The 24,340-nt window shown below is 45.0% G+C and overlaps 1 protein-coding gene across 1 annotated transcript in view; it reads left to right on the top strand.

Annotated features, from left to right (window-relative positions):
- MYBL1 (v-myb avian myeloblastosis viral oncogene homolog-like 1) overlaps positions 1 to 9,763 on the top strand; it is a 32,996-nt gene extending 23,233 nt beyond the window's left edge. The window contains exons 15-16 of the mRNA XM_014939596.1: positions 5,100 to 5,279; positions 7,035 to 9,763. Of these exons, the coding sequence (XP_014795082.1) occupies positions 5,100 to 5,279; positions 7,035 to 7,166 (312 nt within the window). The 3' untranslated portion in view covers positions 7,167 to 9,763. The remainder of the gene's footprint in view (positions 1 to 5,099; positions 5,280 to 7,034) is intronic.
- The last annotated feature ends 14,577 nt before the right edge of the window (positions 9,764 to 24,340 follow it).

Here is a 24,340-nt window from a genome sequence, read left to right as displayed (position 1 = left end):
CTTAAATACTTGTGTACAAACAAACTGGCTTCCTGATTTTAACTTAGCAGAAAGTGACTTGTACTCAGTTAAACTTTTTCCTTTTCTAAAAATACCAAACAAAATCCAATTAAAGTTTAATATACCTGGGATAATGCTGTGGTGATCTTAGTATTTCAGATTCATGGTGGTGATGTCTGTTGTGTAAATGAAGGTATTTTAAGATGTTTCTTAGATTCATTACGTTACATAACTGTTGATAAAGTAAAATATTAAAATGCATGTATGAGCACTTTTCTATGCTTGAATAGTTTTAGAACTCCCACAATTCGAAGATCTCTTTTGGGTTCAACACCGAGGACTCCAACTCCTTTTAAAAATGCTTTGGCTGCTCAGGAAAAAAAATATGGTCCCCTCAAACTTACGGTATGTGGTGACATTGCTTATTTTCTTCTTTGTTAACGCCTAAAAGTCCTCTTGATTTTGAGACATTGCAAGCTTCAGCATGATCTTAGAAAGCACTTTCTGACAGTGCTGTTTCAGTGACTCATATCCTTCAGTGCAGTATGGAAAGGTTGTCTTTTTGAGTGGTATTTGGTACATATCATCCTATGATCTGTAGTAATCTTAAATTGGTCCCGCTTTTTTGAGTTGTTTTAAATTTGTGTAGCCTTGCTAACACTGTGCCTCTTAGGAGGTGGTAACATCATTGGCTGAGATTTTGATTTCAATGCTATAGCGTTTTCTTTTTTTCAGAAGGAAATTTCTAAGTGAGATAGTGAATGGGTGTGGGTCCTCCAACTGGATAATCTAGAAAGAGCAAACTGGTGCAGATGAATGTGACTGACGGTGTTATTTATTTTAAGCAACTTTCACTTGAAAAGCTGCATTATCTTTGAATCCTCTGGACTATGTACGAGCTGAGTTGTTTTCTGGTTTTGGTTCCTCTGCAGTGCTAGGACTGAAACCAGATGTTTACCACAGCATGCTAGGATTCTGAGAATTTTTTTGATGGGAAGAGGTTTGGAAAGGATTTTTCCTTCCTAGGGGCTTACTTGAGTGACGTCTACAATTTTCTTCATCCTAAACCCCAAAGTCTTAATGTAGCAATTCATGATTCCTCTGATTCATCTGGCTGTCACAGAAGACTCTTCTTTTTGTTGACTGTAGATAATGTTACTTTTTATTTATTTGTTTGTTGGTTCCAAATGAATTCAATTTTTCCTCTCTTCCTAGCCTAGCTAAGGTATGTTAATGCATAATAACTTTTGGAATTCAGTAGACATATGCTTTTTCAAGTTCTGAAAAAATTCCAGCCAATATATATTGACTACTTCTTTTCTGCAAACACAGAAGGTAGCTCAGACTTTGCCACGGGGCTTGGCACCATCTGTGTTACCCTATAGATTCACAGTCTCTCACTATGCAAATGGAGTGGTTTGGCATTCCTGTTTCTGTCCACTATTAACCTCCTGTTCAAAATCAAATTTTGGGGGCTTAAGGGAATTCTTCTCCTCTTGGTACACAAAGGAGCCATCTGTATGGCTTCTGTGAAATTCTGTACTGTACTTGGGACTATCAATGTCTTATTCAAAGATTTGTGTTAAGATTGATATAAATTCCTTTCCCAACAGCAGTCATACTTTTCTAGTGCAGTTTTTTAGTATGTTTTATGCACCTATATATACATATAGGTATCTATGTATATGTTTAGTATATATAAAGTGTTTTTATTTCTTTTGTCAGTGAATAACCATTGCTAATAAATGCAAACAAGTAGTTTGCATGTCTTCTTCAATACTACCTTGCATTTTTTGAGGCATTGTGTGTGTATATATGTTTTATGTGGCTAAAATAATGAAGAGTAAAATGAATTTAAAAATCTGCATAGCTTTGAAATCTTCTGTAGCTGTTAATTACAACAGCTTAAATCCTTTTAGCTATTGCTGTATTTTGCAAGATTTCTTTTCTGGACTACTTTAGCTGAAAGTAGAATGTGGTAAAAACTAGCAACTAATAGACTTCCTGTATTTTCTCCTCCGATTTTAATTAACTTAGTCACAACCACTTGCCTTCTTGGAGGAAGACATTAGGGAAGTTTTGAAAGAGGAAACTGGAACAGATATATTTCTCAAGGAGGAAGACGATACTGTGTATAAAGGCTGCAAGCAGGAGGTAACATTGCAATAATAATTTTAAATAGGAAATAACTGCTTTAAAAAAATATTTTACAATTTTTCCCTGAAAAATGTTTATTGCAGCACAACTCTTCTAAAAAAGTCAGAAAATCGCTGGTCCTAGATCCATGGGAAAAAGAAGAGGTTGGTGCCCAGCGCTTCACAGAAGAGAATAGTTTGGATGCACAGGTGAGTGTTAAAATACTGAACACCAATATTAATATAGAGCTCAGTATCTTTCATTCTACCAACTAAAATAAACTGTATGGATTGAGGCTGGATTCATACATCTAGAAAGCGAAAATCATCTTCAGTTTGAAATATTACTTCAAGCACTGAAGCAATACTTGAACGTTTGGCTTGAATTCATGCATGAATTCATGCCATGTGTATGCTGTGCAGATTTGCTCTTTCAGCAAAACTGCTTCCAGGCTGGTAACCTATAAACCATAACATGGCAGGGGATTTGGAGCTAGATAATCTTTAAGGTCCCTTCCAACCCAACCCATTCTATGATTCTAAGACAGATGACACACTGAAGCTCTCTGTAATATACCAGGAAGATGGCATTTGCCCCTCTGTTTTGCATGCTTGACGGTCTGGCAGACATCTGCTGAAGATACCTAATTGCAAATCAGGCAGTGTGCTTTTCCTTTTCCTGCTTCACAGAATAGGGGAATACCTTAAGAAATACCAAGCATGTAGAAGATGAGGTTTGTGGGCTTCCTCTGCCTGAAGGAATTTGAATACTTCTGCCTCAACAGCCAAGACCTCAAGAGTTCTGAGATGAGGCTGTTTGGGTCCCTCATTCCTTTAAAAAGTAGCTCAAGATTTTTCCAGTTGAGTGAATGTATAGATTAATCTTTAGTCCTGCAGTTTGTAGGAAAACTTTATTCTAATCTAGTTCTTAAATTAATGTACCTATGTGTTTAATTCTGAAAGAGCAAATGTCTGCGACTCTTCATCTCAGGTATAAAGCTATATTCAAGAGGAAGGAGCCAAAGTCCCTTAAAATGAGGAGTCCTTAAATGAGCCAAAGTCCCTTAAAATGAGTCCCTTATGAGGAGAGACTGAGAGAGCTGGGACTCTTTAGTCTGGAGAAGAGAAGGCTGAGGGGAGACCTTATCAATGCTTACAAGTATCTCAAGGGCGGGTTGAAGGAGGAGGGAGCCAGACTCTTTTCAGTGGTTCCCAGTGACAGGACGAGGGGCAACGGGCACAAGTTGGAACAGAAGAGGTTCCACTCAAATATGAGGAGAAACTTCTTCACGGTGAGGGTGACGGAGCCCTGGAACAGGCTGCCCAGGGAGGGTGTGGAGTCCCCTTCCTTGGAGATTTTCAAGACCCGCCTGGATGCAGTCCTGAGTAACATGCTCTGACAAGCTCTGGGTGGTCCTGCTTTAGCAGGGGAGTTGGATTAGATGATCTCTATGGTCCCTTCCAACTCTAAAATTCAGTGAAAATTCAGTGAAATTCAGTGAAAATAACAGGTTGCTTAAGTGATGTCCCTTTCTGCTATTGTAGCTGGTTTGTTAAAGTACCTTCTGCAACCCCTGGTAGCCTCTGTGACCAGTGGTGGTGTCTGCAGAAGGGTGTTAGATGTTCTGCCACCTAGTGGGAAGTCCCCACTTCCCCAAGAACATGACTTTTCTTGTGAGGAGCAGAATTGCTGCAACCCTTCAAAACAGCCACAAAATGCCCCGGTGTTTCCTTTGCCATGTCTTGTTAGGGCTCGCTACGTTGTGCATCGCTGACGCTTGTGCTATCAAGCTAAACCAAACTGATGTTGTGGACAGTGGACTGGGAAAAATAGGCTTTTCCTCCATTTTAATGAGGGATGCTGGTGTAATAGGAACGTTGGCTTGTAGCAAGAGAGGTAGTGGTAGTATCTGATTTTAAAATGTAACAGTCCTTAAGTAGAAATTGTGTGTCCAAGTCAGGAGTAAGGTCCGAGGTAGAACAAATGTGTAAAGGTAGTTCAATGCTGTTCAATGGGGTGTTTTTCTAAGCAAGCAAGTACATATGCAACTATTACTCGCTTCTAATTTCCTCTCTAAAATTGCCATATACCTTTCTTCTGCTTTGCTGTACTGAAGCTGGATTAATTTCTTTTTATTTCCATAAACGTTGTCAGAATATAAAACTCTTCTGGAACGATCAGTGCTTATTTCAGTTCTTAAAGCAGTTCTTCCCCTAGCACTGGTGCGATCTTAATTTTTTTATTCCAGCCTCCTCGTGCTCACTTTCACAAGGGCTGTACTAGAAGTGAATTTCAAGCTTTTTTTTTTCTTTAAAACTGTTCTGTAGTTACCACTTTATCAAGACTTGTTCTTAACAAAACGTAATCGATTGCAGCATGGCTTTTTGTGAAAGAAACCATCTACTCAGTAATGCTCGAATCATGCAAGCAGAGACTTGTTTTAGAATCATAAAATGGTTTGGGTTGGAAGGGACCTTAAAGACCATCCAGTTCCAACCCCCTGCCCTGGGCAGGGACACCTCCCACCAGACCAGGTTGCTCCAAGCCCCATCCAGCCTGGCCTTGAACCCCTCCAGGGATGGGGCAGCCACAGCTTCTCTGGGCAACCTCTTCCAGGGTCTCACCACCCTCACAGAAAAGAATTTCTTCCTAAGATCTCATCTAAATCTCCACTCTTTCAGTTTAAAACCATTCCCCCTTGTCCTATGGCTCCCCTCCCTGATCAAGAGTCCCTCCCCATCTCTCCTGCAGGCCCCCACTGAGCTCGGTATTGACTATGAATCCCCATATAGACCAGGCTGGTTCTTCGTATACTGTTCATTACCTTTTCTTTTCAGATTCTTTCCTCAGGTCTTTCTGATAGTATTTTCTTTGTTTACATTTCAGCTTTTCTGATCACAGCAGTTGAAGACCATTTTTTTTGTTGTTATTGAATACTAATTATTATTCTTTTTTGTCAATAGTCAGAAAATGCATATACCACATCTTTATTGATGATACCATTGTTGGAAATACATGACAACAGATGTAACCTGACATCAGAAAACCAGGATACAAATCCAGCAAACAAAGCAAATACAGTAATTAAGAAGAAACCGAATGCATGCGCTTCCAAAAATGTCAAACTGGAGAAAGCTCTTCAGGTCTGGATGCAAAGAATTTTGTTAGTTTTGTCAGCAGTTTTTGGTTTCTGTCTTGTACTAATGTCTAGAATCGTTCAATTCAGTGATCTAGTTTCAGTCAGTGTTTCCATAATCCTTATTTCTTGTAAGTTGGTCATTTGTCCACCAAATGTTTATTCATAGCAGAGTTCCTTAAGTACAACCCTGATGTGTCACTGACTGGCCTCTAAAATTAAATTGTGGGGGGAAAAAAAATCAGGGCAGGGCAGACCTAAAAACCAGGTTTGGGTACCCAAATCTAGAAGCAAGAAAACTAGACTTGTTGCAAACTAAACGTCTATAGCACCTAAGTTTCTCAGATTTGGCTGGTACTTCATAATAAGCCCAGTGAGATTAATTAAGCAGAGTTCATCCACAGGTTCTTTTTGGTAGTTGTTCGTGTACAAAATCTGTATATTTTCCATACCTTTAAAACTGTGGAACCTGTTTTTTGCTCTGTGTCCCCTGACCACCAGGTTTAGGGAGAGATTCTCTTTGACCTGACTTAGTACCTGTTCCAGTTTGCCCCATGGAGAGCTAATGTTGAAAGTTTTTGTGTCTTCTCAGTGTACCCACTGCTCTGTATTAATTAACAAAAAAATAATTAAAGAAAAAAAAGGCAGGACACCTGGGGCCTGATCTTCCATGTCCCATTTAATTGCTTTGGCGATTATGTTTTTTTAAGTATGTAGACAACAGCAGTACTTTCTGATCCTTTCTTATTAGAAGAGAGAATAAACCTCATTTAACTGTGATAGTGAATTAAAAAAAAAAAAGGATTAACTGCTGTGAATTGCAGCAAAGGGGAATACCTCTATCTGGCCCAGAATTATGCTCTTAAGAAGACTTAGTCACACAATATTCACAAATATTCTCATTGAACCATCTTTCTCTTTTTGCTCTTTCCCCTGAGAAATCCCCTCTAACCACAAATCCCTTCTGAGAATCAAATCCTGCTAAATTTATAGAGAAACTCAAATGGCTCATTTTGTCTGTGCACCCATATGTGGGACTGCTCCTTTGGATCAGTTTCCAGCTTGATGTAGGGGGCAGAAAATCTTGCATTCTTCATTAGGCAACAACCTGCTGGTGTCAGCTCCAATTTAAAGCTGCTGTGTATCAGCTTGAGATTCGATAAATTATGTAAACACGCAGAGTTTGCTTCACGGAGGAAGCAGGACTGGTGGCTCAATTTTTCCTTCTGTCCATTATTTTTATTCCTAACTCCTTTGCCATTTCTAATAGATTCCCAAAACATCTGATGGCTCTTCCACAGCTGTCACTTTGGTTCAGTGAAGTGCTTCACAGCATTCTTTTTCGGCTGCCAAACCATTTTGCCTTCCTTGGTGTCTCCAGACAGCTGCTAATAATGTATTTTTCTGCTGGTTGAACTTAGCACATTTGAAGGGGAAGGTATCCAAAGAGAAGATGACTTAATCAACTTCCCTTTGATGTATCAATTGTTGAACCAGTCTCTTTTTAAGAGTGTTTTTCATTTTGTGTGTTAGAACTTAAGGCGTAACAGAGATGCGCCTTTGGGGAGAGCTGGGTTAGAGGCTGGAGAGGGAGCTTTGTCACAGATTTTAGGTATCGTGTTGTAGAACTGAATCCTTCTCAGTAAAATACAATTTTACTAGACTTTAATAATTTATTATTATGCTGAAAAGTCGTACAAGAATCGCTCGAGTATTTCCCTTAGTTAAAAGAACCTTTTTAACTGAATTTTATTTTGCGCAGTCCAATTGTGAGTGGGAAGCAGTTGTTTATGGCAAAACAGAAGACCAGCTTATCATGACTGAACAAGCCAGAAGGTATCTGAGCACGTACACGGCCACCACCACCAGCACTTCCAGGGCTCTCATCCTGTGACGGTCACCGCGTCTGACAACCATCTCTTTCCATTGGAACTGACACCGTGTCCAAGGCGATTCCAGCACAATCCTCATCAATTAAGTCTTTACTCCAGACACTCTGCCAAGGGAAACCTTAAAGCCACCTTAAAGCTTCCTTTCTTCTTTTGACTGACAAAGAACAGACACAAAGCTCTCATATTCTCTATGGGGGGATAGTACAACCAGTTCTGCAATGAATTTCTTATATGTTAAAAAAGTAACACCCTAAAATCCTATAAAGAATGGTGAAATACATTGCAGTACTGACGACATACGGTTTTTAAGGTCTATTTTTCATATTTATTCTTTTTGACTTGCATTGCTTTTTTTCTGTTAGTGCATTTTCACTCTAGAGTAGGTTTATAGGTTGTTACTGGTTTCCAAATGAGCAACATACGTGACTGAATGTGCTTTTGCTTATGTAGCATTTTTCTAGTATATACAGAAACACAATGGAAAGGAGTATAAAGGAAGGATAGAAAGTTGCACTACTAATTTTTTTGGTATGCTGCAAAACAATGGAATTAACTACAGTGTTAAATATATTTATTTGCAAATGGTACTAGAAGTAGGCAGAGGGGTTGGATTAGGTGTTAGTGTAAAGCATCAGTATTTTCTTCATAAATCTCAAAATGAGATGATTGTTGAATGTATTGTACAGTATGTAGGAACAGGGAAAAATTTTGTAAATTCAAAAGGAGTCTGTTTTTATAATTTATTTTCATTTTAAAGCTTAAATGTAGATATTTATATGTATGCAGGTTGTCTAGAAGCCAATGTTGTTTCCTGTTAAAACAGCTAAAATGAAAAAAAAAGGACAAGTTTAAAGTATGGAATAGCAGAAGAATTACAGTGGTGAAGTGTACAAGTCTATACTGTATGTTACATCTACGTAAAGATTGCACTATAACCCTTAAATCATGTTGGTCTACAAAATAATGACAAGGTATATCTGTATTATACAGCAACCGTTCCTGTACCTTGTTTAAATATATTTAGAAAGGAATGGGAGGGTCCTATACATGACCCAGGAGTACTTCGTCCTGCACAGGAACTAAAACTAATGCATTTTAAATATTTTACTTATTTTATTTTATTTTATTTTATTTTTAAAAGAAAAAAAAGAAACTTGGCACCTTGGATCTCAAAACAATTGTATCTGCACTTAAGTTTGACCATTATTATACTTACTGAATGTTTGAAGAGCAAAGAGAACATTCTTTTATTTATGAAAAATCTTTGTCCTTATTTAAAGGTATACAGGTCACAACAGTTGCATTAGTTGCCTATTTTAGGTATTTGCACTTATTTTATGTCTTTTATTTTTTTTTTTAAGTTTTTCTTTGAAGGAATGTTTCGGTTTGCTTTCGTTGTAGAGTTGTTTTTTCTTTGTAGTTAATTTCGAGCAAGTTACGATGGGTATAAGCAAATACTGACAGGTAAATAGAAGTGTACACTGTAGTTTTAGTTATTTATAAAATTCAAACACTCTTCCTCTCCACTCCCGGGTGTGCTGCTACAGAGAGTGGCAGGATCGGCTTGCTGCTAGGAGAGACGGAAAGAGCGAGCATCGTATGCACTGTATGTAAAATGACAAAAAGAAAAAAAAAAACAAACAAACATAAAATAAAAAATGATGTCAGGTTCTCTAGTTAACTTTAGGAGATCAACCAGTACTATGCAGGGTGTGGAAAGTATTCCGGTCACTTCAATAACAAAAGATGGGAGAGACTAATTTATTAAAGGGAGAATTTTAACAGGTGATGAGCGGCACAAGGAAGGTCATGGGTTATTACACTTTTTTAAACATCTCAAAGCTTACACCAATCCTTATTTTTAAGAGCTTTTTGATATTAAATATTGGCCTGGCTGTGATAGCGGGAGGCATAAACATTTTTAGCAGTTTTTAATTCACATCAAAATTTTAAGCACGGGGAGGGGGGAAATCCCATCTAAGAAAATACCCATCATGCCAGGATGACTCCAGGAAAGGAGGCAATTGGAATTCTTGGCAGCACTAGATTTAGGGGTGTGTCACCAGAATGTATTTAACAGTGAAGTCTAACGCTGGAGACAGCATTTAATTCACACACACACACAAAAAAAGAAATGAAATAAGACACTGAGAGAGAATGAATATCTAGAACCTGGGTGATATATTTCTGTAGAAGTGGTATCACCACAACTGCCTATACCAAGTTTAAGCATAGGGTTATGGTAAGTAGTATTACTTTGTGTTGGTATTGGTTGGATCGTTTAGTTAACTCCTACTTTGTTGCTTTAGCAGGAAGGTTTTAATCTTTCATATGTCAGGCATCTTTTATTACCTTTTGAATGTTGTGTGCATTTGCATTTCTTTCAGTTGATATAAGTAGATTGTACATGCAGCAGCCAAACTTGCATGACACCTAAATACATATTACTCCGTATTTTCGTTTTAAGGTTTGACATAACGTGCAACAAACGCCTTGTTTATCTTAGTTTTTGTTGTACTACAAACTTTTCTTTTATGTAAGAGAATCTCACATACAATACAGACCATATTAATGACAGAAATAAAGCATCTATGTACCAGGTGACTGTAAGTGCCTTTTATTTGAGAACTTAAACACTTGGTGCTCATTAAATCAACATGTCAAAGTCCAAGAAACCCACCTTTTCTGGTCTGGGCAGAGACAACCAGCAGAGATGAGGAATCGGTGGGTGATGCAGCAGGATGGAGCCCCTCAACAATACCTGCTTCAACCCAAACTACGTGTAAGCCAGCTTGTACTTGGTTACCAGCTTCTATTTGTCTCTCAGAGCTTTAACGCTAATATTTATGTAGGCAAGACAATTTGAAGGATGAAGAAAGTTGCCAGCTTAAAGCTCTTTGACATTCATTTGTGTGGTAGAAGCGATATTTTAGTGTGTGTGCCTGGGGGGGTAAAGACAAGTGTAAGCTGTGCAATCTGATAGATATATTGTTTTTTCCTAATTAGTACTCAAAAATGTGTATTAATCTGAATTAGTGTTAGACTTTGACTCTTACTTGGCTAGAAACATGGGCATTCGATATCTATTGTCTTTCCTGGCTTTTGCGACAAAATAGAAAGGGCCAAAAATTAAGATTTTGAAGGAAAAGGTCAAGGGGGACCATGTCAGCCTTGCCCAGTGAAAGCTGGTTTTGGTGGGAGCAGCTGGACAGCCCGTAAGCAGAGCTTGGAAGGAACTGCAACCCTCAGTTGGATTATATGAGGGTTCTGGAAGCTTTTATTCGTGGGCCTGGCTTTTATCTGGAAGAAAATGGTCTTTAAGGAATTGATTGGTGAGAAAAGCCCAGTTCCTACCGCTATTATTCTGGTTTTACATGAGAATAACTCCATTGGCACGAAGCTAGAACGGGTGCAGTGTTGTGAGCGAATCGAGCTTCATGAAATAAGGTTTTTAACGCTGGATATTAATGGAGCACGGCTGTCCCGTACCTGTGACCAAGGTCCAACACAACCCAAACAACAAAACCTCTGAAGCTGAAATTGATTCTTGCATTTGCTTTTGTGACAAGTGTCCAGCTAAAGGTTTAGAAACTTCTAGTGCTAGACCTCATTTAATTGATTTTTATTTTTTTTATAAGTTTCCTTGACCTTGGATAAGCTGAAACTTTGCAGGTTTAAATACTTGCTTTCACAAGGAAGCTGTGGGTTTCTGTTCCTGTGCCAGCTGAGCCAAAAGGTTGGTCCCTCTGGAAGCTCCTGGGCTGTGTGGGTTCCCCTGGAGAGAGCTGACTCCTGGGCTGGAGCCTTGTCCTACAGCTGGAGGGAACGATGGGATCCCTGGAGTTCTGACAGCACGATGCGTTGGAAGAACAGGTGAGTGTTGGATATTTGTACATCATCTTACATTTGTGTATAAAGTAAAAATCCAGATGGTCCTACCCACTGTATTCCACCTTCACGATTATGAAGAAACCTCAGTAGCGTGGCCTCTGGTGGCATCTGGAGTGACAGGTGTGCGACGTGACACTCTTCGGTGTCAGCTTGTGTTGGTGGTTCGGTTTTCTTTTTTAATTTCATTTTCTCTCCCCCTTCATTGCTGTCTGTGTCTTTTATGAGGTGCAGAACTGACAGGAGTCCTCTGAGAGTGCCTGCTCTTCGTCTGCATGACCCTGGCAATACAGTGGCTGTTGCAAAGGGAATTCTGCTACTACCTTTTATAGAAATTTGGGGTTTTTCTATATCGTTTCATTTTTGGAGATCCCTCTGGGTTATTTACCCATCTCCTGATTTCTCGTGTTGTCACACCCCCTGATTACAGAGAATTTGGATGCCAACACCCTCAGCACAAGCGAGTGGGGAAGGGGCCGTGTGTTGGCTGGCAGTGACGTACGTCTGCGACCGTCCCATGTCACAGTCTGTGGGGAAAGGCTGCTTTTGTCTTTTGGGGGAGGGAGAATTCTGCTGACTCAGCATTTCATGTCTCACTCACTGTTGGCCAGTGGCTTGATCTTAGTCACTCCTGGTAAAAGTGGTATTTGCTGGTTGTGCAACCGACAGGGCTTTAGACACGGGGGTGTGTGCTGAAGTGGTCTCTCCCACAGGCTGAGAAGTCTTTGCTCGGTTTTCTGAGGGTATCAGCTGCTCACAATGTAGGCGTTAAATACAAAATAATTTAAAAAAAACACCCAAAACATTAACAGAACAAATAGAATCATAGAATTGTCTAGCTTGGAAGGGACCTTTAAGATCGTCTAGTCCAACCATCAACCTGACACTGATAGAAGCCATCACTAAACCATGTCTCTAAGCACTGTGTCAACTCATCATTTAAACACCTCCAGGGATGGTGCCTCAAACACTTCCCTGGGCAGCCCATTCCAATGCTTAATAGCACTTTCCGTGAAGAAATTGTTCCTAATCTCCAATCTGACCCTCCCCTGGTGCAACTTGAGGCCATTTCCTCTTTTTCTATCACCCGTTCCTTGGTAGAAAAGACCGACCCCCCCTGGCTACCCCCTCCTTTCAGGGAGTTGGAGAGAGCGAGAAGGTCTCCCCTCAGCCTCCTTTTCTCCAGGCTGAGACAAATCAAAAAGACAAAGAAAACCCAGGGAAAACTACTCATTGCAAGATCATGATATAACGATGTGCTTGGACTCGATGATCTCAGAGGTCCCTTCCAACCACCAAGATTCTGTGATTCTGTGATAAAGCGCCTCGAGAGTGTTTGTAGGAACTGTATAAAAGGGAGGAGGGAGGGACGTACCTCGGGTGGAAAGACACGGTTTGGAAAAGCAACCAGCTTTGTAAATCAGGGCAGTTCAGGAGGCGTCTGCATGTGTGGACGGGGATGAGTTGGCCCGATGTGCTCATGAGGGGACAGCGGCCACGTTTGCCCAGGTTTGTGGCCACTGGGTGCCAGGGAGGACTTGCCCCCAGCAGTGGGGCTCGGGCTGCCTGGCTGTTAGCTGGGGGGGTTGAGCTGGTGGAGGGGCCCGAAGAGCCGGGTAAATCAGCCGCCGGCAAATTTACAAATGAATGCCAGGTTCTCCTCAGCCATACGGGAGGGAAGGAGCTGGGGCAGGGGTGTCTGGAGGGCCCCGTGTCACCAGAAATAGGCCAGTTTTGTGCCGTCGTCCCCCCTTGCGCTGGCAAACGGCCAGGCTTTGTGTGCTCCAGACACCAGATGGGAAGCAATTAGGAGTGTGACAAGCGGGTCATCTGGCAGACACTCTGTGGACCTGCTGCCGCATAATTTTTGGCGGGAAGAGGAGAGCTTTTTCTTTCCTCCAATCCCACCCCCCCCTCCTTTTTTTTTTTTCCATTTTTTTTGTTTTTTTGTTGTTAATACAACCTCTCTCTTAGCGAGCTTTTAGCCACTGTGGTACGGAACATCCTGTGTTTGCTGAGTTTATGTTCCTTTTGTGCCCCTGCTGATGGCTTTCCAGAGGGCACCAGGGCTTTTTCTTGGCCCAGCGATGGGTCTGTACGTCACGTAGTTGGCAAATACTGGCCTGTGGTGCTGGCACAAATGTTTTGGCCACTTGGCAACCCAGACTGGGCCAGGAGACCTCCAGCCCAGGACAGGAGAATGAGAGAGACCAGAAAATCCTCCAGCATGGACCTGGTTGTCACAGAATCACAGAATCTTTGTGGTTGGAAAGGACCTTTGAGATCACCAAGTCCAACCACAAAAAAAACCCCACCAAAACCCAACAACACACAACTCCATAAACAGACACAAACCATCAATCTTGGGCATGGACCATGCCCTGAAGTGCCATGTATACACTTTTCTTAAATACCTCCAGGGATGGTGACTCCACCACCTCCCTGGGCAGGCTGTTCCAGGGCCTGACCATCCTCTCAGGAAAGTCATTCTTCCAAACATCTAATCTAAACCTCTCCTGCCCCAACTTCAGACCATTTCCTCTGGTCCTGTCATTATTCCCTTGGGAGAAGAGGCCAACACCCACCTCTCTACACCCTCCTTTCAGGGAGTTGTAGAGGGCAATGAGGTCTCCCCTCAGCCTCCTCTTCTCCAAACTAAACATGCCCAGTTCCCTCAGCCTCTCCTCCTAGGACTACTTCTCTAGACCCCTCACCAGCTTGGTGACTCTCCTCTGGACACACTCCAGTACTTGCCCAACAGGGAGCCCCAGGGAGACAGGCGCTCCTCAAGCCTGCCCACCTCCCTGGTAGGGCCAGGTGGATGGAGGGGGGTGGACCTTTTGGCAGCTGGGGCCCAAGATGGGGCCGTGTCAGTCTGTCCTTTGACCGTAGCCACTGGCCTGTGAAAGGGGGGGGTTTGGCGAGGCCGAACAAATCAGCTTAGCTGGCTCCAGCTGAGTGTGACAATGCAGCCCCTCCGCCGAGGGCCTGTTGCTAATTGCGTGGGGCAAATCTGTAAAACACATTACATCCTCCGTGGCTTTTGTCCGGCTGGCTGGGGAAAAAAATGGCAAACGTGGCCTGGGTCACGCTTTGGGGGCACCGCTGGAGATGGAGGAGGTCTGAGCAGGCACAGGGGGTCCATGGGTCCCGACCCCGCAGAGGAGAGCCGGGGCTGGCTGTGGCATGGGGCTGGCTGGGGGTAGATGCTTCTCCCCTTGCAGAGCTCCTGAGGAGCCCGGTGACAGCGGGTGGCATCTGGCTCCCTCCCTCAGCATGTGTCTCAGTAGCTGCAGGGTTTGAATCCACCTCTGGAAATCAGGTCCAAAAGAGCTTTTAGGTCCAAGAGCCTCAGTTGAACTCATGGCAGACACTGTCGGCAGTTTTACACCTAAGGGTTCCTGCTGGTAAAGGTTTGCCCACAGCTTGTCAGGGTCTGGTGTGTGTTTGTAACCCAGCCTGGCCCTGTAGGGCAGCACTGCATCCTCACCCTCAGGGAAGGTGGGGGTAACAGGCTGTTTCTCTCCTTTCCAGCTTTAAATGAGCAGGTAGCAGCAAGGTGAGAAGAGAAATCTTGGAATCATAGAATGGTTCAGGGTTGGAAGGGACCTTAAAGATCATCCAGGGACACCTCCCACCAGACCAGGTTGCTCCAAGCCCCATCCAGCCTGGCCTTGAACCCCTCCAGGGATGGGGCAGCCACAGCTTCTCTGGGCAACCTCTTCCAGGGTCTCACCACACTCACAGCAAAGAATTTCTCCCCGACATCTCATCTCAATCTCCCCTCTTTCAGTTTAAAACCAGTACCCCTCATCCTATGGCTCCCCTACCTCATAGAATCATAGAATCATTGAGGTTGGAAGAGACCCTTGGGATCATCGAGTCCAACCACTCATAAAGAGTCCCTCCCCAAAGGAGGGACTTTTTCCCTTAGACTTTTCTTTTTTTTTTTTTTTTTTTAAATTTGGGAACTCTGAAAGATACTCAGATCTGGGGGGAAGGGAACGTTCTCCTCCTCATGCTCTGTCGTGTGAAATGGCGTTTCCCATGGGGTGTTTGCAAACCCAGACCATGCACCGAGAACCATCCGAGGTTTGTCTCACCTAATTAAAACACAGCAGAGCCCCAGAGCCAGCTGTTCAGATGGGGACAGACGGGATGGGGGGGTTTGAGGTGCTTTCCTACCCCTACAGCACACGGTAGGTGAGTGACACTGGTGTCCCGAGGTGTCACGCTGACCATCCATCTGTGACCATGGTGGTGAACATGTAGATGTGGCACTTTAGGGCATGCTCCAGTGCCCAAGATTGATGGTTTGTGTCTGTCTGTGGAGTTGTGTTGTTGGTTGGCTTTTTTGTTTGTTTGGGGTTTTTTGTTGTGTTGTTTTGGTTTGTTTTGGTTTGATTTTTTTTTTTTTTTTTTTTAAGAGACTTCATGCGTAGCAAGGTTGGTGTATGTTGAGAGGGAGAATTTGCATCTCTACTGTAGAAATAAAGCACGGTTTCACAAAATATGACTTTATCATGTAATATTTGCAGAAACAGAAAGTGAAAGACGTCTGCTACTCTGACTTGTGTTTCAGCTCATCGTTTACATAGAATTAGAGCTCTTGTCCACAAATTGAGGAGAAAGTACATAGTCAGCAGGCACAGTGGGTGTCAGCACACACCTCCACGTGCTAAGAGAGAATTGTCCAAACAGCATAATTGCAGCTGATGTATGTTGCTTTGGATCTGTATTATTTTACAGAATTAAGAGAGTCGTCAGAAGAACAGCACCGGTAATATACAATACCTATCTTAGTCTTTCTGCCTCTTCACTACATGCTCCCATTAATTCCAGCTCTCCAGACTCAAATCCTGAGTAGTTCCAGGACCACATTTGTTTCTTCCTGTTTCCTGATTAATTTTTTGGGGGGTGGTTGGACTCCATGATCTTAAAGGTCCCTTCCAACCATGAAGATTCTGTGAGATCATTTAGGAGATGTGGGGTGTTTTTTTTGCCTAACGCGTATGGACAGAATATTCTCTGGCAGTGCTTGGTGCAATGTATTGATTCGCGATGTGTGTGATGGCAGGACAGAAGCCACCGCGTTGCAGCATGAGGATTATGGACCTCAGCTTTTCCCCTGTGAATAACCCCAGAACAAAACCTCTTTCTGACTCTTTACGGGGCATGAATAAAGCCATCAGCTATTGATTTACTTAAGCAATATGACAGCTGCTAAGCAGGTGGAACATAAATCTTGGAAAAAAAAAAATGACCTTCAGCCACCTCAGAAGCTTTACTCGACAGTACCCACGTTCCTCGGGGGGTGAGTTGCCAGATTTGTCCCCTGCTCAGGGTGCCTTGCTGTGAAGATACCCCCCCACCCTGTGCCTTCCCCCTCACACCCAGCAGCAGTCCGGCGGTGACGGTGATGCCAAAAACTCTGCTTGGGTTCAACACAAGTGAGAAAGGAGGGATTTCAGCTCAGAAAGGCTGGCAGGGGGGTTGAAATGAACCCAGGAGCTGAGGGACGCTGGCACTGCCTGATGATGGTGCTCAGGGACATTCCAGGGCCAGACGTGTGCTGGAGGAAACTTGAAAATATTGAGTTTTTACTTTTAAAAGTGGTTTGAATCCACAACGGGATGCTACTTATGGCACTGGAAGATGTTAAAGCATTTTTCTGGGGGGAAGGGAACGTTCTCCTCCTCATGCTCTGTCGTGTGAAATGGCGTTTCCCATGGGGTGTTTGCAAACCCAGACCATGCACCGAGAACCATCCGAGGTTTGTCTCACCTAATTAAAACACAGCAGAGCCCCAGAGCCAGCTGTTCAGATGGGGACAGACGGGATGGGGGGGTTTGAGGTGCTTTCCTACCCCTACAGCACACGGTAGGTGAGTGACACTGGTGTCCCGAGGTGTCACGCTGACCATCCATCTGTGACCATGGTGGTGAGGGACACCTTCTAACTCAGCCTTGTGTGGCGTAAGGTGACATGTGTCCAGCTCTCGTGTCAGGATATTAGTGAAACAACAACAGTGTAATTCCACGTAACAACACTTCCAACATACAAGGGAAATCCTTTTGTTTCCCGAAGTATGGTGTCCTTCAGGTCCCCACGTCTGCGCTGGTGATGAAGATGCAGTAAAACCTGATAAGAGTCCTGTGTGTTTGCCCTGATAACATGGAGAGCTGCCCAGCAGAAAAGGACCTGGTGGTGTTGGTCGATAGTCAACTGTACATGAGCCAGCAGTGCGTCCAGGTGGCCAAGAAGGCCAACAGCATCCTGGCCTGGATCAGGAACAGTGTGGTGAGTAGACTCGGGAGGTGATTATCCTCCTGTCCTGGGCACTGGTGAGGCCCCACCTTGAGTGCTGTGTCCAGTTTTGGGCCCCTGACCACAAAAAAGACATTGAGGTGCTGTAGCGGGTCCAGAGAAGGGCAACAGAGCTGGTGAGGGGTCTGGAGAAGAAGTCTCATGAGGAGAGGCTGAGGGAGCTGGATCTTTCCAACCTAGACAATTCTATGATTCTATGACTTTATGCTGTTTTCTCATACTAAATAAAAGGAAATAAAGCATATTTTTTTCACAGCAGATGGTGGTGGTTTGGTGGCAGGGCTGCTCTGAACACTGGCTGGGAGGGGGTGAAGCCGGGTACCCACCGTGTTGGCACCCCCGGGAGACCCTGCCAGCCTGCACCATCTTTTGGGAGCAGGGTCACCTGGTGATTTCTAGGGATGAAAGTGGCTGCTGTAATTGGCTGACCTGACTCTCGGCTCCATAACCTCGTTTATCTCCAACTTCACCCCAAACATCAGTTAAATAGGTTATTTTGGTGCATCAGAAAAGAGATCGGAGGGCAGAGGGTTTGGCTCTTTTGTGTTTGTCACACCCTGGGGGAAGGAAGCATTCGACCTGCCTTGAAGTTCTTCCAAAAATGTTGGTCTTCATGGAAAGTACCAGAAGTACCAGTGCCAAAATGGTAAGCAACTAAACGCAGACGGTGCTGAGGTTTGCACCACTGACCTCCTTCGTGAAGGCAAAGCTTCTTCTCTGGTGAGCCCCTTCCCTGGAGCCTGTGGAGGAGGCTTCCCTGAGGGCATGGCAGGGCATGATGCCAGAGGTCTGGACTGGCTAGAGCCTCCTTCAGCTTTTCAATGACTGCATCACGTGTCCTCTTTGCCTTTCAGGTTAGCTACTGAAAATCAAGCAGCTGATGGGCCATCAGGAGCTGTGTGTGAACTTTTGTACCTGTTCTGTCTGAATTTTGAATCTTACTGTTATTTTTTCCCATCTGCTGTTAATAATCACCGTTGAAGGTTTCAATTGGGTGGCTGTGGTGCAGTTCATACCCGTGACCTGATAAACACAAGGAGGTTTATTGCAGCAGAGCAGTTTTTCTACCCTGGTTTTAGGCACTTGGATTAGCTGGAGTATACTTTTATTTTATTGAAGTCTGCTTTTGCCGAATCATAGAACCACAGAATGGTTTGGGTTGGGAGGGACCTTAAAGACCATCCGGTTCCAACCCCAATGCCGTGGGCAGGGACACCTCCCACCAAACCAGGTTGCTCCAAGCCCCATCCAGCCTGGCCTTGAGCTTTTAGTGTTTTGCAGAGCAGCAATTTGCAAGCTTGCTGATACCAACCCTCTCCTCACAGAAATCCAGCAGCCTGTGAGGCAGTGGGTGATGGTGCCAGCCAGGTCAGCTGGTGACGCAGGGAGAGATGTCAAGATGGAGCCCAAGTCTTGGTAAAGCAGCATCTACCTCTGCGTGCTTGGGGGATTTTCCTGCCTCCCTCCTCCATTAGAGGACACTCATGAAGGGCAGATTCCCACCCTCTGGGCAGAACATCCAGCACCCTGCTGTGTCCTTGCAGGGTTTCTGGGGAGAGTGATGTACCCTCAGAAGCTGGGTATGGACCACCTTGACCTGCGTGTGCCAGCAGCTGTGGGTGGAGACAACCCTTCTCCCTGCTGGGATGTGCTCTTCTGCTGTAGAGCTGGGCAAACCTGCGTGAGGCTGTCCTTCTCTCAGAGCTCTGCTCTGTGCCAGTAGGGCGCTGGGGTGTGATGGTGGCACTGGTTCTCCATACAATACCTCAGCTGCCTGCTGAGGGGCTGTTGGGCAGTGGTGAGGCCCTGGCCAGCATAAACCCAGCCAGAAAACCAACACTAAAAAGCAAGAGTTGTGTGAATAAACTGTTTCTCCTTCTTTTGCAGAAAGGTCGTTATCAGGTTGAACATGAACTCTTCCACATGCCATCTGCATGGAGCTGCTGGCACCTGCTTTGGTGGCTGGGCTGCGTGGGGAAGGGTTTTATTGACCCTCTGTGGAGGCTGAGGCTGCTGACCCCTGTGCTTTTCAGATCTGGAGGCTTTCCACCTCTGCTGCTCACCCTGGTTGAGCTCTCACGACACGTGTCTCCAACCCGGCAGTGGTCACATGCGGTAAGAAGGTATTTTTAACCCTGGGAGATGTAGGCGGTCTGCAGAGAGGTCCTTGATGTGTCCATCTGCCACACAAATGGGGCCAGACCCTGTTCTGCATCCTCACACCGATGGCCACGCAGGAGTTGCTCATGTAGGTCCTCCCCAGCATGAGGAGGGACATGGGGCTGGGAATGCTGATGGCTGGAGAGGAAGGCAGCCTGTGCCGAGTCCTCTTGGTCCTTGGGGTCCCTGGCCACATGGTTTGCTCCTGCTCCTTGCCTGTGAGGGGGGTTGACATGGGGGTAAAACAGGTGCTGAGGTGGTGGCAACCAGACCGTAGCTGTTTTACACATGTGGGGCGACACCTCTGTCACACTGGGGGAGTTTGTCTCATTTCTTTAGGTGGCAGCGGTCGGGGAAGAAAGGGCATCACCTGAGGCACCACATAGTTACTGAGCATCTCTTCTTTCTACTCAGAGACACCACGTCTGTTCAGGGCCTTGTGCCTGGCTGCAAGAGGAACAACCACCTCAGTGTGTGTTGGTTGGGCGTCAGCTGAGATGGGCACAATGGGCACAAAATAAAGGCTCCTGTGCAAAACACAGGGCTGGATGATAACATCATGTGTTACAGAATTGTAGGGGTGGGAAGGGACCTCTGGAGATCATCCAGTCCAACCCCCTGCCAGAGCAGGTCCACCCAGAGCAGGTCCCACAGGAACGTGTCCAGGTGGGTTTGAATGTCTCCAGAGAAGGAGACTCCACCACCTCTCTGGGCAGCCTCTGCCAGGGCTCTGCCACCCTCACAGGAAAGAAGTTTTTCCACATGTTCAAATGGAATTTCCCATGTTCCAGCTTGTGCCCATTGCCCCTTGTCCTGTCACTGGGCACCACTGAGAAGAGCCTGACCCCATCTTCTTGACACCCAACCTTTAGATAGTTATAAGCATTGATGAGGTCCCCTCTCAGTCTTCTCCAGACTAAAAAGACCTAAGTCTTTCCTCATCAGAGAGATATCCTAGTCCCCTCATCATCTTTGTAGCCTCTGCTGTCCCCTCTCCAGCAGTTCCCTGTCCTTGAACTGGGGAGCCCAGAACTGGTCCCAGTGCTCCAGCTGGGGCCTCCCCAGGGCAGAGCAGAGGGGCAGGATGACCTCCCTCCACCTGCTGCTCACACTCTTCCTGATGCACCCCAGTTTCCATCCTTGCCTACCCCACGGTGGCTTTTCATGGACTTTTACTGCCTGTGGCTGCTGCACTGAGGCACAGGAGCCTGTGTGCCCACCACTGGTTGTTTCTGCATCAACGGGGTCTGTCTGTGGAGGAAAACAATCAGAGGCTTATTTCCTATTATTTCCTCCCCCCCTAGAATATTTGCATCTCTTCCACTAACGGGTTAACCCACCTCAAGCATATGTAGTCAGCTAAATAACTTGATATTTCTATTTATAATGTAAATTATTTTAAAAAAAATGATTAGCTGAGCTTGGAGTTTGGATGTTAGCCTTGTGATTAAAGGAGGAGGCGTTGCAAGAGTCTGAGTGTTGACGGAGCCCGTTTGTAAGGGTTCCTTATGATAAATCTTTACCCAACTGGCTTCAAATCTGATTGACTGAAAAATTTGCTGGTGTCCTAACTTACAAGGACAAATGTCAGACACCCAGGGCTCTGGGGTAAAGTTGTAATGAAGTTATAAGGTTGCAGTTTTCATGGTAAGGGTTAATGTCTTTATCAGAAAAAGATCATGCAGAGGGTTTTATGTGCAGTTCAGCAGTTAAATACAGTCTCGTTTGGCTCATCACCGTGCTCCCAGGCTGATGTAACCCATGACTTCTGGAGCTTTTGCCGTGTGTTTGGTGGTCCTCCTTACTGCTGTTGCCTCCTGAACCCCAGCTTGTCAGAGCGCAGCAGATGACAACCCCCTCAGCAGAGCAGCCGGTTTCACAGCCTCAGGTCTCAGGCTCGAGTCACCAAAAAATGCCTCGTCAGTGGAGGTGGTGGTAGGGGAACGACAGTGTGTGCCACATGGGGACCTTTGCATGTCTCTTCTGCTTTATGGTCTGGTGATCCCCCACCCAACCCTTCACAAATTAAAAAAAAAAAGGGAGACCATAAAGCAAATATCTGCTGGGTTGCCTCTTGCTGTTTCATGGCTGTGCAAACCGTGACGGTGCAGTAGGAAAATGTGGGTCTAAAATAAAACAGAGTAAACTGTCGGGGCAGGTGAGTCTGCAGGGTGGGGGGTGTGATGGGGGTGAAACACCTGGGGCCAGGGTCTGCCCCGCTCTCCTGCCTTCGGGTCCACTGCAGGGCCCATGGCAATTAGAAATGATGCCTTTTTTTGGGTAATGAATCCAACCTGGTGGCTGAGGAGAGGGGTGTCATTCACATGTGGGTCCATTTCATGTTCTCCTTCGTGCTCAGCTGCTTGTTTTTTCTGGGCCTTCTTCTAAAGAAAGGAAATTTAGATTAGACTTTCACATGTGGGTCCATTTCATGTTCTCCTTTGAGCTCAGCTGCTTGTTTTTTCTGGGCCTTCGTCTAAAGAAAGGAGATTTAGATTAGACTTCAGGAAGAAATTCTTTTCTGTGAGTGTGGTGGGACACTGGAAGAGGTTGCCCAGAGAAGCTGTGGCTGCCCCATCCCTGGAGGGGTTGAAGGCCAGGTGGACGGGGCTCTGTTTGTAGAACTCACAGAGAGGGTTTCATCTGAGAAATCTGACTTGTTTCATTTTCCTTTGCATGTGCAAATCCTGAGATTGCAACTTTTACGGCTGAGTAGCTCCCAGATGTGAAACCATCCTGCAAATGCCCGTGTTTGAGTCAAAAATGTTTTCTCTAAAAAAATACGTGGTGTTCCCCCAAGAAGTGATGCATCTGCGACCAACTCTTCTGGCAAACCTGTTTGCTGCAGGATGTGCAAAGCGGGTTCAAAAAGGGGAAGAAAGGCAGGTAAAGCACATCTGAGATTTATTTTTTTTTCATGCATCAGTAAGAATTATTTTATATATAGTTTATTTGAATAAAGTGGTATGCAAAGTAACGATGGATATTTTAACCTGCAGCTCAATCACAGAGATGTTTTTGAAATGGCTGGGAGAAATCAGAAACCTATTTTTGGAACTGAAATATAAATTACTGTAAGTGTGATGGGCTGTCCTCCTGCAGGCTGTTTCAGTCAGGTCGCTGCCCCAGTCAGTCTCTAGTTCCGGGGAACCCAAAACTGTAAAAAGACATGAAACAGGCCTGAAAAAAAAAATAATAAATGCTTCCTCTTGTAGTTATTATAAAATCCGACAACATGCGTGGGTCAGGCAGTGCCATTTGGCTGCTGTTAATGACTTTGATGGAAAAATGGTCCCGTCCGCCTACATTTTTAATCACCATTTCACATTTTTGTGACGGAGCGCTGGAGTCGACCCAAAGTTGCTTTCTGTGCTTTTTCATCTGGAAAATGCATTGCACGTCCACATCCTGTTCCGTTCTCACGCCGAGATTTTTAACACATGACTAAGGGCCGGGTGGACACTGGCAGAGGAGCTCCCAGCAGAGGCCAGGTTGTTACCCCACATCCCGGAAAGAACTCTGTGCCGAGTCCTGTGGTGTGGACACTCATCGAGAGGACACTCCCCAGTTGCTCATTTTAAACGTAGACACTATTTGTGATGGAAGGACCAGAAATGTGGCACCTTTTCACCAGAGCTGCACAGAGTACGGGCAGTGTGGTAGGCAGGGGGACAAGGTATCCTCTAATGGATGGGCTTTCCAAAGGGCACGTTGGTGAAGGATGTCAAGACTGAATGTTTTCTTTCCTTGTTGTGTCTTTCCCTTCCAGGCCTGAGTTGGCTCACCTGGCCTGGGCTCCTGTGTCCCACTTTGTGTTGGGCCATGGTTCAGCTTATGGTCTCTGAAGACCATGTTGTGTTTGAGGTAAGATAAGTGACTTCATAGTCGACTGGTAGGACTGAAGATGGGGAGTACTTAGTTTGTCCTCTACCAGAGCCTTAGCTACCCTTGAGGAATCTCTGTCTTGGTGCTCCTATAGGGCTATGAAGATGCTCAGAGGGCTGGAGCACCTCTGCTGTGAGGACAGGCTGAGAGAGTTGGGGTTGTTCAGCCTGGAGAAGAGAAGGCTCCGGGGAGACCTTAGAGCCCCTTCCAGTCCCCAAAGGGGCTCCAGGAGAGATGGAGAGGGACTCTGGATCAGGGAGGGGAGCCATAGGATGAGGGGGAATGGTTTAAACTGAAAGAGGGGAGATTGAGATGAGATCTCAGGAAGAAATTCTTTGCTGTGAGGGTGGTGAGACCCTGGAAGAGGTTGCCCAGAGAAGCTGTGGCTGCCCCATCCCTGGAGGGGTTCAAGGCCAGGCTGGATGGGGCTTGGAGCAACCTGGTCTGGTGGGAGGTGTCCCTGCCCAGGGCAGGGGGTGGGAACTCAATGATCTTGAAGGTCCCTTCCAACCAAAACCATCCTTTGGTTCTATGATTTGATGGGAGGGAGGGTGGTGACACTGCTTACCTCCCAGGGATGCAGTGAGACTAAATGTTGTGTCTGTAATGCTCTTGAGGTCAGGTGTGAAAGTGTGAAATGGCTGGCAGCGCCAAGGCTTTTCTCTGACTATCTGATATCAAGCAAGGATTCTACCACCTATAAGATATTGGATCTTCTCACAAACGTGCAGTTCCAGGCTCTCTCTTTGGGGAGCAAAATTTGGATTCTTTGCCATCAAGTGTTTGTGTTCCTCAGAATCATAAACCCTGCCTTAACTTTCCACTAAATACTTCCCGAGAGCTTTTAAGTCACTGAGACCCATATATTATCACATGCTACTTGTTTCTTTTATTATTTTTTTATGAATAGGACAAA

This window comes from Calidris pugnax, unplaced genomic scaffold (genome assembly GCF_001431845.1).
Source record: "Calidris pugnax isolate Ruff unplaced genomic scaffold, ASM143184v1 scaffold5, whole genome shotgun sequence".
Taxonomy (NCBI): Eukaryota; Metazoa; Chordata; class Aves; order Charadriiformes; family Scolopacidae; genus Calidris; species Calidris pugnax.
The sequence above is the reverse complement of the archived record's forward strand: the minus strand, read 5'-3'. Positions and strand labels throughout refer to the sequence as shown.